Source organism: Phocoena phocoena, chromosome 13 (assembly GCF_963924675.1).
Source record: "Phocoena phocoena chromosome 13, mPhoPho1.1, whole genome shotgun sequence".
In the NCBI taxonomy this organism is placed as follows: Eukaryota; Metazoa; Chordata; class Mammalia; order Artiodactyla; family Phocoenidae; genus Phocoena; species Phocoena phocoena.
In genome coordinates, this window is record NC_089231.1 from 57,966,191 (window position 1) to 57,979,697 (window position 13,507).

Here is a 13,507-nt window from a genome sequence, read left to right on the forward strand (position 1 = left end):
ATGATGCTGGGTTAACTGAATATTCACATAAAAAGTAAATCTTGATGCCTATGCTTTACCAAGTATAAAAAATAATGTCCAGGTGCACTGCAGATATAAATGTGAAAGAAAAACGAAGATTCTAGAACAAAGAGTAACAGAACACAGTAATGACCGTGCAACAGGCAAATGTTTTAAACAGGACACTGAATGCTAACCACGATAGAAAGGACTGATGGACGGTATCGAAATGTGGAACTTCCATTCCTCACAAGGCACCACTGAGAGTGAAAGGCAGCTCACAGGCTGGAGAAGAAATCTGCAACATATCTATCCAACAACGGACTCATGTACAAATACAAAGAACTACTGCATTTCAATAGGAACAATACAACCTAAAAGATGTATTTCACAAAAGAGGATGTTCAAATAGCCAACAAACATGAAAATGTGTTCAAGTTCATTAGGCTTCAGGGAAATGCAAAATTAGAAGCATAATTAAATAATACCAAAGACCCAAAGAATGGCTAAAATTAAAGTGACTGACAAAAACGAACTGCTGGCAGGGATGGAGAGTACTTGCAATTTCCACACTGTGCTGTGAGGAACGTACTGGGACAACCGATTTGTAAAAATATTTGACACCAGCTCCTCCTGAAGGTGAACTTATACAAACCCAGTTACCCAGGAGGTCCATTATTAGGTACGTGCCCTACAGAAATGCATACACATATCCACCAAATCACATACGAGAATGTTCCTAGTGGCACCATTGGTAAGAGAGCAAAACTGAAAACAACCCGCACTAAAATAAATAAATCGTGGTTATCACCATAAAATTGAACAACATGCAGTAATGAGTATACACAAACCATGATGTGGATGGATCTTACATCATGTTAGCAAAAGTCAGACATGATTACATTTATAAAACGTTCAAAATCAGGAAAAAGTAACTGATAGCGACAGAAATCAGAAGCGTGACCATGGCAGGAGGTGGTAAGCACATGGAATAAGGTGAGCTTCCATCAGCTTCTTTTCTTGACCCAGGATTAAGTGGATGTGATCTCTTGTGGACGTGGGTACAACTTTTACTTAGGAAAAAAAAAAAAAAGAACCTAGCAGATGTATATGCACTGGCTTCGGAAGATAGCCATGATGCAGCAGCCAAGTGTAAAGATCACCAAGTACACTACGATTCTATACTGGTAAAGAAAACCACAAGGTGAATTGCTACATCCAAAATAAATCTATGAAGGATTTAGTAACAATGTTTATCTCATATTTTTTGCTTTGTGAAATTTTGGGGTTTTTAAAAAAGTGAACATTAGTTACACATTTGGGGCCAAAAATAATCAATAGTAAGGAACCCCGCCCCCCGCGCCAGTTTCCCAGCTGAACACTCCACAAGACCAAAGCTGCCCCTAGGGTGGGACAGCGTGGTGGCCCTGCAGGACGTCTGCCTGTGGTCCAGTAGTGAGGTTCGGGTGCTCTGGTCCAGGGGTCTCTGAGGGGCAGGGGGGCGGATCGCGTGGGTGAGCATGTCCCTTGGATTCAAGGAAACGCGTTTTCATAGCCTCACTCAAACTTGTTTTCAAAGGAGCAGATTAAACGCAGCTTTTAGCGGAACAGTCCAGAGCAGAGGGAAAAACCTGACAGGCCACTGCGCAGAAGCCAATTCCATTCCAGAGAAGGGACATGTTTGGAGTCATTCTGTGTTCATGCCTTATTTACTTAGCAAAGGGCACAATGGCTAATTACCACCTGCCACCTCTCAGGTGTAACACCCAATAAGCTTCCCTGACCTTCGGATGAGTTAAGACAGACTCCAACTTTCTTCTGTTAATTTTATTACCAAACATCCTTCAAGACAATCATGTTTTCCTCAACCAGTTTACATCATTATAAACTAAATGTTTCTATCATCTGATCTAATTCTTTGGAAAAGGAAAAATGTTAAATCTCTTAAGAAGTATGCTGGAAAATAATGATGGCCTTTAAAATACTTTCCATTATATCTGCCAAGCATATCAACTGTGAATAGAACAATTTAGAAAATGAAGATGTTTCCGAGTAAATACTGAAAACATGCCAAAGATTATGAAGAGGAGAAGCTACATGTGCTCGTGTACACATGTGCACACAATCTCTAAAAATCCAAGATATACTATTTTCCCTCACGGGAGAAATGAGGAACAGATTTTAACTCATTTTCCTTAAAAAAAAGGAAAAAATTCCTAATGAATTAAAGAATGTGTTTATTCAAATCTATGGCCAGACCGAAGAAACAAAAAACAAAGGTAAAAGGATTTAGAAACTATACTCAGATTTATAGGCTTACAGAAAATAACAGGGAAATATTAAATAATCACTTAATGTCACGGTAGCAACATATTTATTCTCATTATTTTGTCTCATCCAGGTTAGAACCAGAGAAAATGAGCTTAATTATAATAACAAGGGTTAGATCAATATGAGGAAGAACCACTTTGGGTGACAAAAGGCTAGACAGAGAGCTAAATAAATCCTGCTCAGATGGACCCCTGAGGCACCTTCTCAACAAGAAGCACAGTGGCCCCCGCAGCACACACTCTGCACCGGGCGGGGGCTCCCCGTCATTAATGTCCCGGTCTGTGAACACAGACCCTCTCTGGGAGGAAATCAGATGTTTAAATTAAGAAGCACGGTAAATGCACCAATAAATAAACACGTGCGGTTATGAACTTCTTATAAACTACAGAGAAAAGCACAGGTGCTTACTAAACACGGTGGATTTCATCTTTCACATTATGCAGTTGCATTTTGCTAGGGATCTTTTCTATATTTATAAGGATGATCCTCATTAGTATTTTACTATGTGAACTACTGAACTGACTGTGTATTTGTTTTAACAGGAACGTATACATACTTACTCTGTGGAGATACTTTCAAAAGTGTCAAAATATGAATTGAGACACTGACGCTTTTTTAGGGCTCTTCATGCAGTTCCAAACATGTTGTTTACAGAACGAAGGCTGGTAAAAAGGATTAGAACATTTGTATGGAGCAGCTTCCAAAATATCAGTTATTTATTTCATTTTATTTAAAGAGATGTTCCTATCTAGTTATATTGTGTAGAAACTCTTCTGGCTAGGGAGACACATATAGATGCACAATCCAAACAGAGTAACTTAACTTCCCTCCCTTTTCTGAGGAAAAGATTCCTCCCCGCTTCGTGGATGAGATAAAATCAAGTGTTCTTCCACTTACGAGAGGAGCTCGGCCCTGCCTGAGATCAGCCCACAGAATCCACAGCCCTTTCGGACCCTCCTACACTGGTGATGGGAATGTAAATTGGTGCAGCCACTGTGGAAAACAGTATGGAGGGTTCTCAAAAAACTAAAAATAGAACTACCATATGACCCAGTAATTCCACACCTCAGTATATATTAGAAAAAAATAAAAACACTAATTCAAAAAGATACATGCGCCCCAATGTTCACGGCAGCATTATTGACTATAGCCAAGATATGGAAGCAACCTAAGTGTCCATCAACAGATGAATGGATAAAGAAGATGTAGTGTATATACACAATGGAATACTACTCAACCATAAAAAAGAACAGTTTTGCCATTTGCAGCAACATGGATAGACTTGGAAGGCATTATGCTAAGTGAAATAAGTCAGAAAGACAAATGTCGTATGATATCACTTATATGTGGAATCTAAAAAATACAACAAACTAGTGAATATAACAAAAAAGAAGCAGACTCACAGATACAGAGAACAAGCTAGTGGTTACCAGTAGGGGGAGAGGCAATACAGGGATGCGGAGTAAGAGGTACAAACTATTAGATATAAAATAAGCTGCAAGTATATATTGTACGACACGGGAAATATAGTCAATATTTTATAATGACTATAAATGGAGTGTAACCTTTAAAAATTGTGAATCACCATACTGTACCCTGGTAACTTATATAATATTGTACAGCAACTATACTTCAATTAAAAATAAAAGAAGTCACAGCGCTTTTGTTCAATGACTGTAAAGCACACTCCTTTTCTCTTAAGACAAGTCGAATGGATAATTGTTTTGGAGATGAAGTGCAATGCAACCAAATTGTACTAACTTGAACTTTTAGCCAAATCAGGAGAAAACTCACTAATTTCTTTTCCTCTAGAAGATAAACAGATCTCCTACCATGTTCTGGAAGATACAAACATGTAGAGCTACACTGCTGAAGACACAAAACTACAACTTACCAACATTTTTATCTGACCAAATAAAAATGATTGCACCAAATTAACACCCAAGAGGAAATTTATCCCTTAGCTTGCTACAGTATAACCTCAAAATTATACATGACATTCTGTGTATATTGAGCCTTAATTGCAAAGAAACATAATTAAGTGAAAACATGCAATTCTTTCCCCTATACTCTAATAATCCCTTAGCTTTTAACACTTCAAGTTTGCCATAACCTCCTTGCCTGTCTTGCTAACGAAGTACATTCTGCAGTCCCCCCAACTTATAAGGACGCAAGGAGACACTTCTGGTTTCCCTCCACGCCCTGTGCAGATGGCAGAGAGAGATTCCACCACTGAGATGTGTTATTTCTACAGGTTTAGATTTGTCTTGTCATCAGTGAGGACCACAGAGCAGATTATAGTCTTTCACTTTAAAAGTGAGGAAATGAAGGTCAGAGCAGTGAAGTAGGGCTGGGATGAGAGGACAGCACAAGTGTCTGGGCCCCTGGCAGGTTCTTTCCCCCATTCCTTCCTGGAATGATAACACCAACCAAACACACAAACAAGACATTCTTCCCAACAAAAAAGCAGAGTCTGCGTTTTTGCTAGTGTTTTTGTTTTTACCTCTGAAGAGAATATCCAAGTCAATATCTTCTTTTCCTTTGATTTTCAAACACTTTGCCTGCTGTACAAGTCTGGGCAAAGAACAGAAATAAAACCTGGATTCATTATCCTGTGAGGTAGGAATAAATCATGACAGCAGCACCAATTTAAACAGAAACCACAGGGTAAACAAGAGTGAATTAGCAGGTACTTTTGCTGCATAGAGCCTTGTTAGAATTTTTCTTCAATTTAAGATTTAAAAATACACTTTTGTTCAGAAACTGGAAGTTTGAAACCTGAAACTTGAAAGCTCCCAACACCCCGTTCTATTATAGCAAAAAGTTTCTAAAACTCTCTGGAGAATAACCTCTTCAGATTCTGAGGAGGAGATATTAGGGATGGTAGGTGATGGTGTGGTAGAAAGTAAATAATAATTGCTACTGATGATTTCTGTGCTTATTTTAATCAAAAGATTATAGACATTGTGCTCAAACAATAGTACAAAGTAACTTAGTTACACTGTTGAATGTCAGAGAATTAATTAACTTTTAAAATGCTCCAGAATACAGTAAGGACTAATTCTGTAACTCTTTCATCATGGAACTTCATTAAAACTTGAGACTCATAGTTTGTAATGAACATGGAAGTTTCTGAAATGAAACTTTTCCAGTGTTGCTAATTACCTAGTAACTAATTTTAGGTAGACAGAACTTGAAATGGTTCATTAATTTATCTGCAGTATTTACGATTTTAATGAAAATTGTAATACCTTGCTTGGCAAATATATTTTCTGATTGCACTTGGATAACTGCTCTCTCATTTTATCTTCACTGACAAGCCATTAAGGTAGGCATGCCAGTACTGTTTCAGTTTTTGTTTTAGATGAGGAAACTGATTCAGTTACTAAAATCTTACATAGAAACCTAAGTGACTGGTACATAATTTGAGGCAATTTTATCTGTATGTTCCAAAAACGTGTATGTCATGATAAAAACACATTCTATTAATCAGATACTTTTTAACCATGAAGAGTTTTTTAATCAAAAAAGCAATTAACTGAAAAAGAATTTCTGTTGAAATCCCACCTTTGGACCTTAAAAGAAGGTCCCACACAGCCATTGTGGCACACACCAGCCTCAGGTAGTTAATCTCCTGTGGTGCAAGCAGAGACCAGTCCACCCAAAACCTGAGTCTGTGTCTTAGGCCCTGTGCCCTGGGTATGATCATGGCCCAGAGTGAGCAATTAGATTCTAGAAGCCTCAGCTTCCCAACCTGCAAAACCAAGACAGTACTTGCCTTACAGGGTTTGTTTGCAACAACCAGTGAAACAATATATTATAACATAGTCTACAAACTCTTATGCATCATGGTCATGCATAAAAATAGATGGAATATTTTTATTAATTCCATATGTTTAATTTCATTATATATATAATATATAAAATTATTTATATATCTCATCAGGATTTATCTACATTTTTGTAGGAAAGAACATTAATGGTGGAAGGAGGGCTTAGCCCTAAGCAGCGAGCCTCTGGGGGAGAGAGCTGGTCAACACGGGATGTCAGAGGCACGTGTGCACGGTAAAGTCATTTTGCAAAGAATAAGATGGAAAAGAAAAGAACGATCTCAGCTCTGCTTACATCTTTTTGGCAAATAGCTAGGTATTTCCCCCCACACTTTACAAATTGTATGAAACTTGAGTTGATTTTCAAACCATCTGAAAGCATCCCTCTGCAAATACGAGCTGATGAAGATGGCAGTTCTATCTTACAAAATTAAAAAAAAAAAAAGAAGCCCGTATGCCTTACATAACTTTGACGAGGATTTTATAAAGCAATTTAAAACTAAATCAAATAAATTTACTGACTGGCTTTTTTAAAAAAATGCAAGGTGCTGCAATCAATCACAGATATATTTAGGAATAGTTCTTGCTTTCAAAATTATTACATCACCAGGGAGATACACCAAGTCAAACCCTGTAAACCAGTGGTCCCCAACCTTTTTGGCACCAGGGACCAGTTTCATGGAAGACAATTTTTCCCAGGACTGCGGCGGGGGGTGTGGGGGGGTGTGGTGGGGGGTGGGGGTGGGGGGGTGGGGGGTGGAGAAGGAGGCAGGGCTGGGGATGGTTCAGGCAGTAATGCGAGTGACGGGCAGTGACGGGCAGCGGCAGATGCAGCTTCACCGGCTCGCCTCCTGCCGTGCGGCCTGGTTCCTAACAGGCCTCAGATGGCTACCGGTCCCTGGCCCCGGGGGGTTGGGGCCCCCTGCTGTAAACTGTTCAGATTCCGTTACATCTCCTGAGTGAGGCAGATGCCTCCGAAGGACTCCCAGGTTCTTCGTTTCATTTAACCTCATTTCATTCTCATAAAAACTCTATAAGGTAGGTGCAAGAGGCTGTGAATCAAGAAATTGAGGCTCAGAAATATTAAACCACTTGCCCATCTTGGGGGCACAGTGAGTCAGTGGTGGAGCCAGAGTGCAAACTCAACGGACTCCAAATCCAGGCTTCCTTCTACCCTACAGATCATCTGGCAGGAACAGAGGGTTTCCTGAGTGTCTACAGACGGCCTGGGGTTGGAGATTGTAGACACAGGTAGGGGAGAGAAGGGGGAGGACAGTAGTGTTCCCGGGGGCTGGAGGGAGGGTGCGGCTCTGGGCAAGTTGGTCGGGAGGAGGCTGGGGATGCAGCCGGGTCTGTCCTGAAAGGATGGGGACGTGGGTGACCGATGGGGCCACGAAGGTCTAGGGAATGAGGGTGGGAGGAAAGCAGGAGTGGCACAGACCAAGCATGAGCAAAATGGAAGGGAGAGCATTTGGGGACACGAACAAGCCCGTCAGCTGATGGCACTGAAGCATCTGCGCTGTGCGAGGGGAGGAAGGACCAGAGGTGGGGCTAAAGGAATTGGCTAGAGCGGAGCTGGGGAGGCCTGGCACGCTGCTCTCCAGCACTCAGGCTTTATCTTGATGGCAGTGAAAGAAGCCACCGCAGCCCTGGCCTTGGGAGAATCTACTGCACATGGTCAGAAACGTCTGGAGGTGATCAGGCCAGTCATGTGCTGAAGATTAATATTTCTTTGCATGTTAGCTGAAAAGGTAATACCACTAAAATCTCAGCTCTGACCATTTCACCAGTTCTTCTTAAAGCCCAGCCTCCAGCTTCTATGTAGTCATAATAGCTCCAGCATCTGAACAACCTTCAAAACCTTTTGTTAGTAGACTCGCTATTGCTGCAGCAAGTGTCAAGCTACCCATCTGTCTGTCTGTCTGTGATTCATTTTAGAGGAGTGCACGTGACTATCAGTGCTTGTGTTGGAGACAAGCCCCTGCCATCCCATTGCTTTCACTATCTTTACTATCCGTTGGTCTTTACTATCTGTTGTTTTTCCAAATGACTGGCCTTTTCCTTAGGATTTTGCTACTTCCTTGAAAATAGGAGCTGCATGTTCTCTGACCCTCCTTCTATGCTTCCACTACTTTTAATGAGGCAAATCAGTGGCTACTGCTTTGTGCTCAATAAATGCTAGGCCTGAACCAGATGCCTAACACGAAGGAGGTAATAGTAATCTTATATGTGTGTGTTGAAAAACACAGAGAGGTTAAGTAGCTTGCCCAAAGTCACACAGCAAGTAGAAGAGCAAGAATTTGAATTTAACTCAGGTTAGTCTACATGTAAATAAACACCTTCTAGAACACGAGTTGGAAAACTACAGTCCACAAGGCAAATCCTGCCATAGCCTGTTTTCATAAATGAAGTTTTATTAGAACACAGCTATGCTTATCGGTTTACTTACTGTGTACGGCTGCTTTCATGCTACAATGAACAACTGTAGCAGAGATCTTACAGCCGGCAGAGTCTAAAATACTCACTATCTGGCCCTTTACAGAAAAGGTTTGCTGACTCCTGTTCTATAAGGAAAAGGTCCCTTGAGGCCAAAAATATACACACAATCTGTGATTGTTTCACATGGCTATTTTTCCCCAAAACTGCCCTAACAATTGTATTTAGGTATAACTTATAATAGGACTTGGAAAGAAAATATTGGGCTCCGACTGCTTTTTATTTTTAGACAAACCGTCCAAGTCCAGCCAACATTTCTTCGAGCTTTTCCTACCTGCAGGTGTCACATTCGGCCGAGGTGGCGTCTGTCACCAAGAGACATAATCTATCTGAGGATACAGGTGTGTCCACCGCCTACCTTCACACAGAGCAGACTGAGAGAAGGGCCGCAAGGAAGAGATGAAGAAACCACGATGGAGTCACAAAGAGGGGGTTTTCTGCTTTAAAGGTCCGGGAGGTTAGAGAACACCTTCAGGAGGACATGAGCTTGAACCAGGCCTCGAAGCAAGTTTTACTGAGTGAAGTGCAGAGAGGGACCCTGCCAAGGCACAGACACGTGGAGGGTGGGAGTGAGAAGAATCAGTGGTGGGGCTGGAGGGTGATGAGCTGGGGTGCAGGCTGCGGGCAGGTTACGAGTACCGCACACGCTTCCTATGTGCATCCACACCTATGTGCTCTCGTGTGTAAGGACGCAGGTAAATGTGAACTTATTTACAGTAAAGCAAATGGATCGAGGACCTGCAAGACTCCACCAACAGAAAGAAGAATTCATACGATATGTTTAGTTTGTCAATAAAAGGTAATTAAACTCTAAAGAAAACTGCACTACAAAGCATCAATAAACGATAAGCATACTTGTGAAAATGTTTACCGCAGCATTATTTATAAGAGGAAAAATACTGGAAACAACCTAAATACCTGTCAATAGGGGAATGAGTTGAATAAGTTCGTCCACACTACGGAATATGATACAGTTATTAAAAACAGTGCATTGAATCCACCTGTGTTGATATGGCAAATTATTCATGACAGGTTGTCAAATAAATAAGACATATTTTTAAGCTAATATCTTTTATCGTCAGACTTTCTTTGAGCCAACAATTGATGTTTTCACATGGCTTTCCATAAGGAAGAAGGCAAATTTGTTTTTTCTTTGTGGGTAGACTTAGTTGCTTAGGTCTTTATAACTTTTCCATATAAAAATAAAAGTCCAAGACCAGAGTATTTTTCTTCTGGTCATAAATGCTGACTTATTTACAGGTGCCTTGTTCAGAACTCCACTGTGAACTTGGGATAAAATATGTGTGTATGTTATTAAAGCCTCAGCGCTGAATGTCTGGGTGCCTTAAAGGTTTGCTCCTGTGTTAAACTTTCAGGAACACAGCATCCTTCCTCCGTGTTCAACAGGGTTATATTATAAGCTGTCCAGAGTGATACAAGCTAACCTTCAAAGAAACATTAACAAAAAATGAATGTAATTTTAAAAAAAAGAGTGACAGCCATAAAAAGAAACGAAATTGAGTTATTTGTAGTGAGGTGGATGGACCTAGAATCTGTCATACAGAGTAAAGTAAGCCAGAAAGAGAAAAACAAATACCGTATGCTAACACATATATATGGAATCTAAAAAAAAAAATGTCTCTGAAGAACCTAGGGTCAGGACAGGAATAAAGACGCAGACGTAGAGAATGGACTTGAGGACACGGGGAGGGGGAAGGGTAAGCTGGGACGAAATAAGAGAGTGGCATGGACATATATACACTACCAAATGTAAAACAGATAGCTAGTGGGAAGCAGCTGCATAGCACAGGGAGATCAGCTCGGTGCTTTGTGACCACCTAGAGGGGTGGGATTGAGAGGGTGGGAGGGGGACACAAGAGGGAAGGGATATGGGGATATATGTATGCAAACAGCTGATTCACTTTGTTATACAGCAGAAAATAACACAACATTGTACAGCAATTATACTCTAATAAAGATGTTTAAAAAAAAAAGAGTGAATGTGTATCTGCATATCTGTATGCATACGTAAACAGAAAAAGAGTAGAAAAGAACATGAAAATCTATTCACACAAGTAACCTTGGGATGCAGCATTAGAGTTAAGGAGTGGAGAGTGAAAAATTATTATTCTTAAAAACTTCTATATTACCTGAATTATTGCAGTGGGAATTTTATCGTATTTTTATAAGACTACAAGTTATGCTGTTTGATAGGAAAACACCTGAGTATTAATAATGTTTTCAACTTTTATTTTTTCTTACTAATCTATATTTTCTAATTTTCCTATAATACACAAGCATTGCTTTAGTTATAAGAAAAAACTGACATTAAATGTCACAACTTTGCTATTTACAATAAATAGAAAATAATTACTTTAAAGCCAGGTGAAGTATGTGGATGAGAAAAAATGCCCGCTGTTGCTTAGGCAACAAAGTTTTGTTTTTCTGGGGATTGGGAACACCAATATTTCCTTGACGGAAGAAACCACGGACACTTTAGCACACACTGTTCTCAGCATTTAATTACTAAGGGCCTGAGCCAAGGCAGGATTCCAAAAATCCAGAGATCCACAATAAATCATAAAATGCCTCATGAAAATCAGCATAGAAGGACATTTTTAAAGATCTTTCTAAGGCATACATTGGTTATTTTATCACATTTTAGCAAGACTATAAATTTGTTTAGAAACACAAGACTACAATGAAGGTGCCAGAGGCACAGAGGCAAGTGGAATCCAGGAGGCCAGGTCCTTTCATCGCATCACAGCTTCCGTCTACATCCCTGAGCTGATCTTGACAGGCTGGTTTTGGTTTCAATTTGCAGAACAGTCAACAGAACCCTTTAACTTGTCTTAATGGCCTGGATCTGCCTAGGGTCTCCAAGAATTTAAGGTGCGTAACTGCTGAGACCAAGGTCCCCTTTCACTCCCTGTCAGTTACCACAGTCTGTGAGTCTCTCTTCCATTTGGTTTATCTTTGTTTTCCCTCCTCCGTCTCCTCTCCCTGAAAATACGCTCCCCGCGGGGAGGGGACCCCTGGGCCACAGCAGACGCTCCGCACGTACCTGCTGGATGAAGAAACATCAGTGCCATGAGTGAACTAGCTCAGTGCCTGGGCTGCGGGGACAAGCCGTCCTGCCTGAGTTCGGATCCTCATCCCGCCACTTACCAGCGTGGGTTTTTGTACCACTGAGTGAAAGCTTAATAAGAACAAGGATTTTAGGGCTTCCCTGGTGGCGCAGTGGTTGAGAGTCCGCCTGCCGGTGCAGGGGACGCGGGTTCGTGCCCCGGTCCAGGAAGATCCCACGTGCCGCGCAGCGGCTGGGCCTGTGAGCCGTGGCCGCTGAGCCTGCGCGTCCGGAGCCTGTGCTCTGCAAAGGGAGAGGCCGCGGCAGTGAGAGGCCCGCGTACCGCAAAAAAAAAAAAGAAAAGAACAAGGATTTTAGTCTGTTTTCTTAACTGCTGTCTTACTGGAGTTTGGAACAGTGCCTTTCTAAGGGTTTGTTCAATGGATAAATGATGAATAAATGAACGGCTATGGTCCGGATCCTGAATTCAGGGAGGTACGTGCTGTTCAGGTATTTATAACGCCATAAACCGGCTCTGTTCTGACCTCACTCTGGGGGAGGAGGAGGGATGGGATGGTGAGCAGAGCAATGAGCCGGGGTCAGAGGGCTCGGGGCTGCCACTAGTGATAGTGTCAATAAAGGACTAAATGCTTGACTTTAACAGCCTTATTTCTCTGTTGTAGAAGTTGGATGAGATAACCTTCTGAGTCCTTTTCCAACTGTAAAGCTCCAGGATCGTCACACTTGGCTGGAGGTCCCTCAGAGTCCAGCTGGAAGTATGGAGTGGGAGGGGGCTGTCCGGACAGCCGGGGGCTTCCTGTCCAACCACAGTCCTCCACAGACCCCGAGGACCCTGGGTGTCCCGGTGTTTTGATCACTGCTCACTTGATTAAGGAGTTTACTTTAGTTCCGAGTAAATAAACAAAGGGCTAAATTTCTATGTTTGGTGCAAAGATGTGTGCTACAGACACAGCTAGAACCAGTCCAACTGCAAGACTTTAAGATCAACAAGTTTTATAAAAATGGAAGAAAGATATGGAATTATTATTTCAATAGTTTCTACTATGTTCCAGGCCCAGTCATACATCTCTATCTATCTGCATCAATACACCTCTGTTCAAAAACCTAAGCCTCGGATATTGTATTCATTTTACAGGTAAAGACATTGAGACTGTTATGGGAAAACAAATGTATGTTTGTACCTGAATCAGTCAGCTACGATTCACTAAGAACTATAATGCGAACAGTGGTGAAGGAAAAATGCAAGCATAATAAAAACTGCTTCTCGCTCCTTAGCAGCCTCTAATCTTTTTGAGAAAATAAGGCACATGTGCAGAACAAGTATCAAAAAGGCTCAAGGAGACACAAAGCGTGGAGCAGACCCAAAGCACAAGGAAGGGGCCTCGCTCTCATCCGATCCACACTCCAGGGCCCAGCAGAGTCCTGGCACCGCACGGGTGCTCAACATCTATTTGATTTGTCAAGTACTGGCTAAGCGTCAGGCATTGAACTAGACGTGAAAAATACACAGATGTGTAAAACACCGTCTCTAAGGTCAAGAAGCTCACACGGGCTGAACTGCTGTGGAAGGTTTCAAGACAGAGATGAGTCTTGGAGAAGAGAACACGCAGCAGGAGTAGAGGAGGCACGAAGAATGGGAACAAAGGCACCCGCGCAGGAGGAAGAACACGACTGCGGATGGTGACAGGGTGTGAGCGGGAGCCCAGAGGCTTGGCCTCTGAAAGCAGAGAATTTACATGGGAAGGGGCAAGATCAAAGGCTG

General features: G+C 41.7%; 1 protein-coding gene across 1 annotated transcript in view; it reads right to left on the reverse strand.

The window, feature by feature from the left end:
• The window catches only part of L3MBTL4 (L3MBTL histone methyl-lysine binding protein 4), a 304,644-nt gene that overhangs the window by 83,921 nt on the left and 207,216 nt on the right, over positions 1-13,507 (reverse strand). Inside the window, exon 14 of the mRNA XM_065889471.1 lies at positions 4,835-4,905. Coding sequence (XP_065745543.1) covers positions 4,835-4,905 — 71 coding nt within the window. The remainder of the gene's footprint in view (positions 1-4,834; positions 4,906-13,507) is intronic.